This window comes from Acipenser ruthenus, chromosome 5, assembly GCF_902713425.1.
Source record: "Acipenser ruthenus chromosome 5, fAciRut3.2 maternal haplotype, whole genome shotgun sequence".
Classification (NCBI taxonomy): domain Eukaryota; kingdom Metazoa; phylum Chordata; class Actinopteri; order Acipenseriformes; family Acipenseridae; genus Acipenser; species Acipenser ruthenus.
The window spans coordinates 14,812,478-14,827,938 of NC_081193.1; the positions used below are offsets into that span (position 1 = coordinate 14,812,478).

The 15,461-nt window shown below is 43.5% G+C and overlaps 1 protein-coding gene across 6 annotated transcripts in view; it reads right to left on the reverse strand.

The window, feature by feature from the left end:
* The window catches only part of LOC117402280 (DNA (cytosine-5)-methyltransferase 3A-like), a 228,785-nt gene that overhangs the window by 195,542 nt on the left and 17,782 nt on the right, over nucleotides 1-15,461 (reverse strand). For all 6 annotated transcript variants that reach the window (XM_059023711.1, XM_059023707.1, XM_059023706.1 and 3 more), the window contains one exon: nucleotides 1,357-1,458. Coding sequence is in view for 5 of the 6 variants with exons in the window: in XM_059023707.1 (XP_058879690.1) it covers nucleotides 1,357-1,458 (102 nt within the window). In the remaining variant the exon portion in view is untranslated. The remainder of the gene's footprint in view (nucleotides 1-1,356; nucleotides 1,459-15,461) is intronic.

The following is a 15,461-nucleotide window of genomic DNA, read 5'->3' on the forward strand; positions in this document are numbered from 1 at the left end:
CATGACCGCACTAAATCAGAGATGTGGAATGACATTCCATTTAAAATAACCCTTTTCAACATTTTTGGTTTTAACCGATAAAAACTGATAGACCACAAACTTTTAGTTTTTAGAATTTTACATGGTACATTAAAAACTCTTTGTTCAACTTGACACCCATGGCAGAACTGCAGTTGTTGCACACAAATATGTCAGCCTTATGGTGAAATGAGAAATCTAGGAAAGATGTTTGGGGAAATTAATTTTTTACGCTTTTGAAGTCTTCAATGTGTGATCTCCGTGGCTATGCTTTCACTGATATTACCCATTGGCTCATACTGTATATTATTCAAATAAAATACCTGATACCGTAAAAGCAGTTCAATCAGCAGATAGACATAAATGTCAGGTATCAGATCACCCCAGTGGTTTACCCTAAAGACACTGCAACATCATCCTTCAAAGACAAATCCAATTTCCATCAATAAAAAACAAGGAAACGGCTATCTAGATAATAAAACACATCACTGCAGACAACACAAGAGATCCCAGAATGAAGAAAATGCCACAGAATTTGTATTCAGTACAATAAAAAATAACTCTGTTTCAGACCAAAAGAATTAGCTAAACTGCCTTGTGGCCTACTACTGCAGGGACTGTAATGTATAATGTTCTGAATAAAGACCGGGGGTGAGGTGAGGTGAGAGTGTGGGGTTGGTTTCCTGACTGTTAACCCTCACACTGTTCACACCCAGTCTCTGCAGCGCCTGGCCTGATGTAACCTGCAAGATATTTACTGGCTCTGTAACATTCAACCTTAGGTCATCCAACTTTACAGCTGAAGGATTCTTGGAATGGAACAATTTTCCGATTGCAAATACCACTCAGGAATTAATCTGGTAGGGATAAAAAGTGTAAATGTTGGTGGAAACACAAAACTAGCCAGAGAAGACATTGCCTAATGAAAATCTATTTTTTCCACTTTCAAGTGACAAATGCACTGTAGGGTCCCAAGTGGCCTTCAGAGCTTGTGTGTATAGTATGTATATGTTCCTGGATCTACTTGTCAACATCCCCAGAGCCATACCTTCAATTTTGATAATTAGTTGGGAGAAAGTTATTGGAGTAAAGTGAATCATAAAAAACTAACAATAATAACAACATACAGATGGTATGGGAACCAGCGCAGCTGTGTTCTTCATAAATACACTTTAGAATTTAGATCCATGCGATGCTACACTTAACTAGAACCACACATGATAATCAATGTTGCCTAACTATACACATAAATAGTGTCTGTCCAATCTGAATCAACATACAGATTGAGGTACTGACTTACTTGCACACACGATACAGGAACAGGTGTTTCGTACTCACCGGCGGTTGCTTGCGTTTCCTGCCCGGTCGACCTGCTTTCTTTGCTGGTACGCTGTGGGTCGGCTTCTCCTCCTGACCCCTCTCTAGCGGTTGCTCTTCATTCTACATTGCAAAAAAAGAAGAAACTGCTTACTTGTGTGCTTGACGAAAATAACCTTCCAGGCCTGGAACCACTTCCTTATTATGTGTTTAGTACTGGACACTGAAGTTCTCCATTTGCCTACTGAAGTGGCATAGACAGCACCAGTATGAGTTTCAACTATAGTACACAGTGTCCGGCCAAGATGTCCCAAGCCTGCCCTGAAGGGGACCTCCACGCCCACCCTATAGACCATATTTACATGCACCACTCAGCCGGGTTGAAAATACTACTGAACAGATACTGGTAATTGATCCATGTTAATTTAGCCAACCTGGATTCATTTAGCCAACACTAAGGTTATACCTGTTGTGTAAAGGGAAACTGTGCTAATTACAGTACAACTTTAAACCTGTTCTGTCGTGTCCAAAAAGTGTTGCCCTGTATCCCAGGCAGTAAGGCAAAGGGATGGGGGACTCAGTCAGAATGGGAAATGTGCTCAAAAACTGAAGCAAATAAATAAAGAACATCTCAACACATCATTAGAGGGAGAAAAACAAATCCTTGGTTAGCCTTTAATGCTCCATGGCATGCAGGTAATGAGCTTTTATCTAGGCTTGAGCCAAGTAACAACATTTTTTTGTTATACTCTGGAGTGCTTTAATGATAAATGGATCTCTAATAATAACCTACCATTTAAATACAGTAAGGACCATCAGGGTGCAATAAGATACCTCCCTTTAATACTTTCACAGTGCTCCCAATGCAAATTTCATGATCTAAGTGGCCTATCTTTTTTTTTTTTAACAGCTTTATGAAAAATGGTTATGACTGAAAGAGCTTCAGAAACTAATTTAGTTATCATAGTATGTAATGCTGAACTTCCAGTCCACCAAGCTCTGTCTCGAGTATAAGCGTGTAAAATACAAAGACACGCATTCTGCACACATTCTTTCTGTATCTTCTTTTTACGCAGCATATAAGGTCCCAGAAAATTAAGAGAGTTTATGGGGGCGTTTGAAGGAAAGTTTCCAAATATGTCAAGATAAATATACCAGTGTATACAGTACATCATTTAAATGAAATCTTAAGTAAAGCATGCATAGTTTAAATGGAATGTGATTAAGATAAAAGTAAACACTGAGGTGAACAAAAACATACGCACATAGTTTCATGAGAATGGCACTTCCGATAGAATGGTTTGTAAAGGGGAAGCAAAATGCCTATGTGGAAAAATAAATAGTAGTAGTTGTAAAGTGGCAGAAAGATACATGTTGAAGAAAGATATATGGTATGAGGTTACATTTGTGGTCAAAATACTGCAAGTTTTTTTTTTATTTAGTAGTCGCCAATTATTTATTTATTTATTTATTTATTTATTTTGTATTTTTCTCCCCAATTTAATAGTGTCCAACTATTTTTGTTTAGCTCAGCTCACCGCTACCACCCCCCGCACTGACTCGGGAGCGACGAAGACAAGCACGCGCTGTCCTCCGAAGCGTGTGCCGTCAGCCGACCGCTTTTTTTCACACTGCAGACTCACCATGCAGCCACCCAGAGCTACAGCGTCGGAGGACAACGCAGTTCTGGGCAGCTTACAGGCAAGCCCGCAAGTGCCCGGCCAGACTAAAGGGGTCGCTGGTGCATGGTGAGCTGAGAACACCCTGGCCGACCTAACCCTCCCTCCCCCCAGGCAGCGATTGGCCAATTGTGCGCCACCCCCTGGGAGCTCCCGTCCTCGGTCGGCAAAGGAATAGTCTGGACTCGAACCGACAACGTCCGGACTATAGGGTGGACTATAGTAGGCAGCTCCTGCTCCTCTCTCTCGGGTGGTGGTGGTGGAAGCAAAGGCAGCTCTTGCTGCTCTGCTCCTGGCGAAGGTGGCAGGGGCTCCTCCCCTTCTGGCTGCAAAGGCGGCAGGGGCTCCTCCCCTTCTGGCTGCGAAGGCGGCAGGGGCTCCTCCCCTTCTGGCTGCGAAGGCGGCAGGGGCTCCTCCTCTTCTGGCTGCGAAGGCGGCAGGGGCTCCTCCCCTTCTGGCTGCGAAGGCGGCAGGGGCTCCTCCCCTTCTGGCTGCAAAGGCGGCAGGGGCTCCTCCCCTTCTGGCTGCAAAGGCGGCAGGGGCTCCTCCTCTTCTGGCTGCGAAGGCGGCAGGGGCTCCTCCCCTTCTGGCTGCGAAGGCGGCAGGGGCTCCTCCCCTTCTGGCTGCAGCGGGGAAACCAGCAGGCATGCTCCCTCTGCTGGTGGTGGCGATGGAGGCGGAGCCAGCAGGCATGCTCCCTCTGCTGGTGGAGGTGGGAGCGACCCGCAGTCCTCCCACGGCGATGGAGGTGGAACCAGCAGGTACTCTCCCTCTGCTGGTGGAGGTGGGAGCGACACACAGTCCTCCCATGGAGGTGGAGGTGGAACCAGCAGGTATTCTCCCTCTGCTGGCGGGTACCTGGGTTGTGGACATTCAGCCTTCCCCCTCTTGGGCTGTGGACGCACCAACTTCCCCCTCTTGGGCTCTTGATGCACCGACTTCCCCCTCTTGGGCTGTGGACGCACCGACTCCCCCCTCTTGGGCTGTGGACGTTCGGGCTCCTCCCACTCAGGCGCAGGACGTTCGGGCTCCTCCCGCTCAGGCGCAGGACGTTCGGGCTCCTCCCGCTCAGGCGCAGGACGTTCGGGCTCCTCCCACTCCAGGTCTGTGTCCTGGAAGACTTCCAGGCAGTGGTGCTCCTCATGCCTGTACTGCATGCACCTGGTGCACCACTCCTCTTCTTCTCGTTCCTTCCTTCTCTGCCTTCTCCTCACCTCTGTCTTCCTCCTGCCATATGGGGAAGGTGCCAGGGGAAATGTGCCATGGCTTCCCACAATTAAAGCACCACTCCTCCCCTGACAGGCAGATAAGGCAGACTTGCTTAATCAGAACAAAATCACGAACACAAACAACACGATCAGGCTGGGCAATAGCCATCACTGATCCTTTAAGGTTTTCTTTTAGTTTCGTTTTCGCTCTCCGTCTCTCTGCTCGCTCTCTCCTCTCTAACACCCACCCAGAGTGCAGCGAGCTGCAGGCTTTTATATCGTGGCCGAGGGGTTTAACTGGTTAGTAATTATTCTATTACCCCTCAGCCACAATCTGCACGAGTTTATTAACTACTATGAATGGGGCTACCCAGGAGCAGAGCAGCAGGAGCTGCCTTTGCTTCCACCACCACCACCCGAGGGAGAGGAGCAGGAGCTGCCTCTCCCTTCACGACAGAATGGACCGGGACAGGAGGCTGGCGGTCCGCAGCCGCCCTTGCATAGGTTACAGAGCCGAGCAAGGGGGAAAACCACCGGGTCGCAACGGCTGAGAAGAGGGCCAACCCCAGCACCACGGCTGGTCCTGGCTCCCCTCCTGCAATCGCCTCCTGAGGGACCGCTGCCGTCCTGCCGTGCATCGCCTGGGGATGCCAGTTTGCCATCACTCGGGGGTGCCAGCCCGCCATCGCTCGGGGGTGCCAGCCTCGCACCGCTCGGGGGTGCCAGCTTCGCGCCGCCCGGGGATGCCTGCCTCGCGCCGCCCAAGGATGCCAAGCCCGCTCCGCTCAGGGATGCCACGCCTGGATCGCCTGGGGCTGCCTGTTGCTCCGCATCGCCTGGGGCTGCCTGGTGCTCCGCATCGCCTGGGGCTGCCAGTTGCTCCGCACAGGGTATAGGGTACGAGGGAGAAGTGGAGCTCCTGCTGCTGCCTCCATGACCAGTGGCTCCCCTCCCGAGTTCGCCACCGGAGGGTCCGCTGCTGCCGGCGTCGCCTCCCGAGGGTCCGCTGCTGCCGCCGTCGCCTCCCGAGGGTCCGTTGCTGCTGCCGTCGCCAGGGGTCATCGAGGGTCCTGCTTCGCCTGGGGTCGCTACACCCTGGCCGGAGCCCCATGAAGGGAAGCTGCCGGCCATGAAGAAAGGAGGGGAGGTCAGGAGACCAGCTCCCCCAGCCGCATTTTCGTGGCAGGAAACACTGTGGCCAGAGCCCCACGGAGGGGAACTGCCGGCCATGAAAAAAGGGGGGGGGGGTCAGGAGACCAGCTTCCCCAGCCGCACTTTCATGGCAGGATAGTGTGTGGTGGGAGTCCCGGAAGAGGGAGCTGCCAGCCACGAAGAAGTGGGGGGTGGAGGACATTCCACCATGGCCACCCCCAGAAACACCTTGCTTCCCCCTCTTCCGGGACTTTGAGACTGAGGGGGGAGGTGGCCGTTGGGGCCATGTGTGCGTTGCATAAGGGGGGGGGGGGGTATGTAGCAGGGCGGTAGAGAGCCCTGTACATTCATTTGTTTATAAACTCGTGCAGATTGTGGCAGAGGGGTAATAGAATAATTACTAACCAGTTAAACCCCTCGGACACGATATAAAAGCCTGCAGCTAGCTGCACTCTGGGTGGGTGTTAGAGAGGAGAGAGCGAGCAGACAGACGGAGAGCAAAAACGAAACTAAAAGAAAACCTTAAAGGATCAGTGATGGCTATTGCCCAGCCTGATCGTGTTTGTGATTTTGTTCTGTTTAACCTTTTTATTTTCGCTGTGTGAGCAAGTTTCTTTTTTGTTTAAACTTTTGATTTATTTTGTTATTTAAAAATAAAATGGTACAAGCGCCATTAACTGCAGTACTCCCTGGTGTCAGTTATCCTTCCTGCTTCTGCCGTGACGTCACCGCCCAGCCACCCTGTCACATCTATATTCAATTGATCTAAACAGTGGTGCATTTAAGTGCAGTCAGAGTTCAAAGAAGGAGACATAGACAAACAGGGTGTGTGAGCCTTTTTAGTGTATTTTTGAGTGATTTCTGTCAGAATCCCAGAATACAGCTATTAGCTTATATTCATTTACATGTCAAAGTACATGGTACCGTTGTGAAAAAATGGCATCTGTAACATGAGCTTTGAAATCACCACAGTGGCAGGGATCTATGTCCTTTGGCATGTCCAAGTCTATTTTAGAAAGGCAAAATTTACTTAAAATGTACCTAGAATTCTGAACTTCACTGCAACAAAGACAATACAACATGAAGCAAGATTTCAGCATTTATTTCCTAGAAAATTCCAAATGAAACCCAGTAAAATCACAGGGGAAAACACCTGCTCCCACATGACACTAAGAACTGAAATAATAGTAAAAGCAAAAATTTCAAAGAAATATTGAAATATGTGCTCTAAATCTATTAGGTATATGTGTTTAGTAGTAAACTGACCAAAAGCCTTTGTGGTGTCTGATGTATTTATTTTACATCCTGCTTGTGTTGAAGTGTTAAAGTGTGTGACTTAACACCTTCAGAACTAGCTTACAACTTAACACTGTTTAAACACGTTCAGCAAAATAACTGTAACATTCAGTGGTTTTCAATTAACACTGTTGTTAGAAACATGACCTAATTATTGATACTAGGGGCCCTGTTTCGATCAGTTTTGTATTGCTTATTTATGCATAGTATCCGTTAGACCAGAATAAAAGTTAGAAACTGAAAAAACAGAATTCATCTAGAATGGAAAAAAAGGAATAACATGATTCAAATAATGTTTAAGCACTATAAGATCTGACTTGTGTGTGAGATTATATATTATATATATATATATATATACAGTGCCTTGCGAAAGTATTCGGCCCCCTTGAACTTTGCGACCTTTTGCCACATTTCAGGCTTCAAACATAAAGATATGAAACTGTAATTTTTTGTGAAGAATCAACAACAAGTGGGACACAATCATGAAGTGGAACGAAATTTATTGGATATTTCAAACTTTTTTAACAAATAAAAAACTGAAAAATTTGGCGTGCAAAATTATTCAGCCCCTTTACTTTCAGTGCAGCAAACTCTCTCCAGAAGTTCAGTGAGGATCTCTGAATGATCCAATGTTGACCTAAATGACTAATGATGATAAATAGAATCCACCTGTGTGTAATCAAGTCTCCGTATAAATGCACCTGCACTGTGATAGTCTCAGAGGTCCGTTTAAAGCGCAGAGAGCATCATGAAGAACAAGGAACACATCAGGCAGGTCCGAGATACTGTTGTGGAGAAGTTTAAAGCCGGATTTGGATACAAAAAGATTTCCCAAGCTTTAAACATCCCAAGGAGCACTGTGCAAGCGATAATATTGAAATGGAAGGAGTATCAGACCACTGCAAATCTACCAAGACCTGGCCGTCCCTCTAAACTTTCAGCTCATACAAGGAGAAGACTGATCAGAGATGCAGCCAAGAGGCCCATGATCACTCTGGATGAACTGCAGAGATCTACAGCTGAGGTGGGAGACTCTGTCCATAGGACAACAATCAGTCGTATACGGCACAAATCTGGCCTTTATGGAAGAGTGGCAAGAAGAAAGCCATTTCTTAAAGATATCCATAAAAAGTGTTGTTTACAGTTTGCCACAAGCCACCTGGGAGACACACCAAACATGTGGAAGAAGGTGCTCTGGTCAGATGAAACCAAAATCGAACTTTTTGGCAACAATGCAAAACGTTATGTTTGGCGTAAAAGCAACACAGCTCATCACCCTGAACACACCATCCCCACTGTCAAACATGGTGGTGGCAGCATCATGGTTTGGGCCTGCTTTTCTTCAGCAGGGACAGGGAAGATGGTTAAAATTGATGGGAAGATGGATGGAGCCAAATACAGGACCATTCTGGAAGAAAACCTGATGGAGTCTGCAAAAGACCTGAGACTGGGACGGAGATTTGTCTTCCAACAAGACAATGATCCAAAACATAAAGCAAAATCTACAATGGAATGGTTCACAAATAAACATATCCAGGTGTTAGAATGGCCAAGTCAAAGTCCAGACCTGAATCCAATCGAGAATCTGTGGAAAGAACTGAAAACTGCTGTTCACAAATGCTCTCCATCCAACCTCACTGAGCTCGAGCTGTTTTGCAAGGAGGAATGGGCAAAAATTTCAGTCTCTCGATGTGCAAAACTGATAGAGACATACCCCAAGCGACTTACAGCTGTAATCGCAGCAAAAGGTGGCGCTACAAAGTATTAACTTAAGGGGGCTGAATAATTTTGCACGCCCAATTTTTCAGTTTTTTATTTGTTAAAAAAGTTTGAAATATCCAATAAATTTCGTTCCACTTCATGATTGTGTCCCACTTGTTGTTGATTCTTCACAAAAAATTACAGTTTCATATCTTTATGTTTGAAGCCTGAAATGTGGCAAAAGGTCGCAAAGTTCAAGCGGGCCGAATACTTTCGCAAGGCACTGTATATATATTGTGAAAGAATCAAACCTCTTCGCGGTTCGTTGCCCCTTTAAAAACACTGACCCAACACACGGAAATGGATTTTTTTAAAGCGCAGTTGCGCAATTTTTAATGAAACACAAAAACAAAATAAACAAAACAAACACCTAGCTCTCTTTGAGCACTAACTAAAACAGAACAGGAACCTAAACTAAAACAGGACAGCTAAGCTGTTTACCTGTAAAAAACAAAAGAAACAAAACAGCACACACAAAACAAAGGCTTCACTCTACCCTTTTTTTTAATTTTACGGCTGTACCCACACACTAGCACAGTCGGGCTTCTGCCCTCTTCAGCAGCCACACAGAGCAGACTAACTGCTCTCCTTTTAAATCCCTGCACCTGGCTCTAATTTTTAATAATAGCCAGGTGCAGGTACTAATTAAACAATAAAACAATTAAACAAAAGCAATTAAACCATTAACAAAACAAAAGTGTGCCTTCCGCACATGTTTTTTCTGCAGGGAGGTTTTAACCCCCTCCCTGCTGTCTCACAATATATATATATATATATATATATATATATATATATATATATATATATATACACACACACATATATACAGACGTGCTCAAATTTGTTGGTACCCTTACAAAAGCAAAGAAGCTGTGAAAAGAGATGAATTATTGCTTATTCTACAAAGATATTCTAAAATGGCCTGGACACATTTGTTGGTACCCCTTAGAAAAGATAATAAATAATTGGATTATAGCGATATTTCAAACTAATTAGTTTCTTTAATTAGTATCACACATGTCTCCAATCTTGTAATCAGTCATTCAGCCTATTTAAATGGAGAAAAGTAGTCACTGTGCTGTTTGGTACCATTCTGTGCACCACACTGAACATGGACCAGAGAAAGCAAAGGAGAGAGTTGTCTGAGGAGATCAGAAAGAAAATAATAGACAAGCATGGTAAAGGTAAAGGCTACAAGACCATCTCCAAGCAGCCTGATGTTCCTGTGACAACAGTTGCAAATATTATTAAGAAGTTTAAGGTCCATGGAACTGTAGCCAACCTCCCTGGGCGCGGCCGCAAGAGGAAAATCGACCCCAGAGTGAACAGAAGGATAGTGCGAATGGTAGAAAAAGAATCAAGGATAACTGCCAAAGAGATACAAGCTGAACTCCAAGGTGAAGGTACGTCAGTTTCTGATCGCACCATCCGTCGCTTTTTGAGCGAAAGTGGGCTCCATGGAAGAAGACCCAGGAGGACTCCACTTTTGAAAGAAAAACATAAAAAAGCCAGACTGGAATTTGCTAAAATGCATATTGACAAGCCACAATCCTTCTGGGAGAATGTCCTTTGGACAGATGAGTCAAAACTGGAGCTTTTTGGCAAGTCACATCAGCTCTTATGTTCACAGACAAAAAAATGAAGCTTTCAAAGAAAAGAAAACCATACCTACAGTGAAACATGGAGGAGGCTCGGTTATGTTTCGGGGTTGCTTTGCTGAGCCTGGCACAGGGTGCCTTGAATCTGTGCAGGGCACAATGAAAAATCTCAAGACTATCAAGGCATTCTGGAGCGAAACATACTGCCCAGTGTCAGAAAGCTCTGTCTCAGTCGCAGGTCATGGGTCCTCCAACAGGATAATGACCCAAAACACACAGCTAAAAGCACCCAAGAATGGATAAGAACAAAACATTGGACTATTCTGAAGTGGCCTTCTATGAGTCCTGATCTGAATCCTATCGAACATCTATGGAAAGAGCTGAAACTTGCAGTCTGGAGAAGGCACCTGAGACAGCTGGAGCAGTTTGCTCAGGAAGAGTGGGCCAAACTACCTGTTAACAGGTGCAGAAGTCTCATTGAGAGCTACAGAAAACGTTTGATTGCAGTGATTGCCTCTAAAGGTTGTGCAACAAAATATTAGGTTAGCGGTCCCATCATTTTTGTCCATACCATTTTCATTTGTTTTCTTATTTACAATATTATATTGAATAAAAAATCAAAAGCAAAGTCTGGATTTCTATTAAATATGGAATAAACAATGGTGGATGCCAATTACTTTTGTCAGTTTCAAGTTATTTCAGAGAAAATTGTGCATTCTTCGTTTTTTGTGTACCAACAAATTTGAGCACGTCTGTGTGTGTATACATATGTGTATATGTATATATATATATATATATATATGTATATATATATATATATATATTATATACAGTGCCTTGCAAAAGTATTCAGACCCCTCTCATATTACTGAATTACAAATGGTACATTGAAATTTCGTTCTGTTTGATATTTTATTTTAAAACACTGAAACTCAAAATCAATTGTTGTAAGGTGACATTGGTTTTATGTTGGGAAATATTTTTAAGAAAAATAAAAAACTGAAATATCTTGCTTGCATAAGTATTCAACCCCCACACATTAATATTTGGTAGAGCCACCTTTCGCTGCAATAGAATGCTCTTTGGTCTTCATTTTCCTTCAGATTCACAGCCTGACCAATGATCCTTCAACAGTGGGGTTTTTATCCAGAAAATGTGACAGCAACTTTAATGGTTCACAGGTGGAGGCCAATGGTAAGGTAATTGTGTCCTTGTTAGGGCAATTTCTTTCATCGGTGTAAACTGGGAGCTTCCACAGCACAGGGGTTGAATACTTATGCAAGCAAGATATTTCAGTTTTTTATTTTTCTTAAAAATAACATAAAACCAATGTCACCTTACAATAATTGATTTTGAGTTTCAGTGTTTTAAAATAAAATATCAAACAGAACGAAATTTCAGAGTACCATTTGTAATTCAGTAATATGAGAGAATTGGTCAGGGGTCTGAATACTTTTGCAAGGCACTGTATGTGTATATATATATATATATATATATATATATATATATATATATATATATATATATATGGATGCACAAAAGAAATGCAACACTCAGGTCTAATGGATTTAATCAAATATTTTAAACATATATATCAAACAAAATCAAAGAAAATGTGAACAAAAATACAGATCAAAGAATCATGATATGGATGAAAAATATTACAGTTAGTATCGGGTATGACCTCCCTGAGCATTAACATAATCCTGGCAGCATTGACAAATAGACCTGATCAGCCCCTGGATAGACTGTTGTGGGATGTTCCCCCACTCTTCCTGTGCAGCTGCAGCCAGCTGGTGAAGGTTTGCTGGTTGCGGTTGTCTCCTGTGGATGGCACTGGCGATTTTGTCCCACAGATGTTCTATTGGAGTCAGGTCAGGAGAAAAAGATGGCCACGGCAAGACCTTGACACTGTTTTCTTGAAGTCGTGCAATTGTAATCCTAGCACTGTGTGGTCTTGCATTGTCCTGCTGGAAAATCGACACTTCCAGATTGGCTTGCAGGAACGGAAAAACTGTTGCGTCAAGGACTTTGTCAATATATCGCTGAGCAGTAAGGTTGCCCTCAATCTGCACCAAAGGTGTTCTTGTGTTAAAGGAGAGTCCCCCCCCCCCACATCATCAGACTTCTACCGCCCCACCAGTTGGCTTGAACAACAGTCAGCATAACGCTCACCACGACGTCTCCACACCCGTTGTCTTCAGTCAGGTCTGTCAAGGGCAAAACGGCATTCATCAGTGAATAAAACACTCCACCACTCTCTCTGCCGCCACCTCAGATGTTCTCTGGCCCACAGAAGATGGTGATTTCATCTCTCAGTTGTCAACATGTTACTTCTGAACAGCCTCCGAGGATGCAAATCATTTTCATGCAGACGGCGAGCTACAGTCATTCTGCTGATGCGCGGGCTATTTCTTCTTGGAATTTCTCGTGCTGTAGCCACTGCAGTCTGAAGACAATTACGCAGATGTGACGGTCCTGAGCCAGTGTGGTGACCCTCCGCCTTCCAAGACATGGCCTGTCCCTCAGAGCCGGTTTCCTGGTTTCTCTGGACTAGTCTGCTGATTGTTGAAGCAGAACATATCATATTCCAGGCAACTTCTCTCAAAGACCAACTGCCATCAATCATGCTGTTAGCAACCAGGCGATCTTCATTACTCAAGCAGGAAATGGTCGTATCTTTCATTGTTCTTGCGTTAATTAAAATCATGTATTTTCGAATGGCTAGTTGTACAGGTTCTTAATCAACTCAACTTAACTCAACTCAAATACCAAACACTGAGCACCTGGCGTTTTTATGAAATCACATGACTTGAACTCAGTATTTTGTTATCCCAAGGAACAATACTACTCAAACAATCAACAAACCTATCTGCTCACTATTTAAAATGTAAATAACATTATGTACAGGTAGTGGACAAAAAATGGAAACACCAATGTAAAGTCACTTAATACTACGTTTGGTCACTATGGTATCGTTTTTGATGAAACTGGCAGCTCGCGCCCCAGGTTGAAATTTGCAGTCAACTGATCGCCTGTTTTGCCTTGCACTTCGAATTAATGCACGGATATCACGATCCTGGAGTATGCGCTTCCGCCCACTGTTGCCCTTTGCTGATGATGTCTTTCCCTCGGAGTTCCATGCCGACATCACCTTAGACATCGTTGCTCGTGAAACATCAGCAAGTTGAGCTGTCTTGGTCACTGAAGCTCCTGCCAAACGCGCCCCAACAATCACCCCTCTTTCAAAGTCACTGAGGTCTCCTCTTGCAGCCATGCTAGCCATAATTATAGGCAACCAGGCCTGTCCAGCATTTTTATACATAACCCTAAGCATGCTGGGATGTTATCTGCTTAATTAACGCATGAGCCACACCTGTGTGGAAGCCCTTGCTTTCAATATACTTGGTGTCCCTCATTTACCCAGGTGTTTCCATTTTTTTGTCCACTAACTGTATGTGCCCAGTGGGCTATTGATGTAAAATTTTGACTGTTGCATTTTCATTCTGCAAACCACTGTGCGTGTGTGTATATATGTATATATATATGCAAGAAAGCTTAAACTGGGATGGAAGTTCACCTTTCAGCATGACGACCCAAAGCACACAGCCAAAGCTACAATGTAGTGGCTAAGGAACAAAAAGGTAAATGTCCTTGAGTGGCCCAGTCAGAGCCCCAACCTAAATCCAATCGGAAATTTGTGGCATGACTTGAAGACTGCTGTCCATCAATGCTCCCCAAGGAACTTGACAGAGCTTGAACAGTTTTGTAAAGAAGAATCTAGGTCTATAATTGCTGCCAAAGGTGCTTCCACCAAGTATTAACTCAGGGGGAGGAGAATTATCCAATCATTTAAATGCATGAAACTCTGAGGCACTGACACAACAAAATGTGAAAAAAGTTCAAGGGAGTGTAGACTTTCTATAGGCACTAATGTGTATATATATATATATATATATACACACACACACACACACACACACACACACACACACACACACACACACACACACACACACACACATACACAGTGGTTTGCAAACGTATTCACCCCCCTGCAAAGTTTTCACATTTTGTTGGCACCTGAGCGTACTCCACGATGCTTTCAAATTAGACTTTACATGTAGAATCTACACAAACTGCTCCACATTGATAAAGTTAAAAAAATGCATATAGAATATAAATAAGTAAGATTTACAGAGAAAAACAGATTAATCTCAGTTGCATAAGTATTCAACCCCTTTGCTACTGCAGCCCTAAATCAGCTCAGGTGCAAATTATTTGTTTGAAAGGTCACAGAATTAGTGAAATGGTTTCAGCCTGTGTGTACTCAAAGTGGTTTAACTTGTAGATAATTTCCCTGAGGTATATAAAGACTTGCTGCAACTCATATAGTGATCTGTGGCAGGGCGAGGAGCCCTGCACATGAAAAGGGAGCCCTGCCATAAATGTATTATTTATTTTTAGAACAGGGTACCCCTCCGCTCCTGTGCAATTTATTATTTTATATTTGTTTTGTTGTATTATTATTATTATTATTATTATTATTATTATTACTATTACTATTATTATTATAGTTATTGTTATTGTTATGATTTATTTATTTATAAATGTGACGACGAAGAGCCGTATATTTTGTTACTGTTTTACAGCGTGGATGGGAAGCCCCATCTGCATTAGAAAACCTCATGCAGAAGGTGAATGAGAGCGAGAGAAACAAAATCGAAAGTAAAAAGAACAACTAGCTTAAGGATCCGTGAAGGCTGTTTAAATCTTTTGTTTCGCTCTGTGAGCAGAGTGTTTTTGTTTAAACGTTTTATTTTATTTTTGTGTTTGAAAATAAACGACGCGGCAAGCGTCTTTTGCCCTACAGTACTTGATAACAAACTTAGCAGAACTGAAGCAATTTTCCCATGAAGAATGGGCAAAAATTTCACCATCCTACTGTGCAAAGCTAGTAGAGACCTATCCAAAAAGACTCATAGCAGTAATTGCTGCAAAAGGTGCTTCTACCAAGTACTGGCTTAAGGGGCTGAATACTTATGCAACCAGTTAATTTCATATTGTACATTTTTTAGTGGACCCACTGAAGCGTGGTTAGTTATTACTTAAGAAGACCACACTAAAAAACAAATAAAAAGCAAGTAAATCGGGCAGTACTGTACTCTACTGTACAGTACATACGGTAGCCTCCAATCAAGGGTCAGTAAAGTGAAAAATTAAGTCATTCATAATCTGATTTAAAAAAGAAGAAAGCAAGCTTATGTACCGTACCAAACAAACACTGAACAGCTTGCACCTCAAACCTGAATAATTCCATTTTCTTCAGTATATTTTCTGTAATTGCATAAGGCTTTCTGCCACATCTTGTAAAGTTTTACCCCTGCGAGACAAAACCCAGACAGTGGAAGCCGAGGGCTGTGGCTTGGATA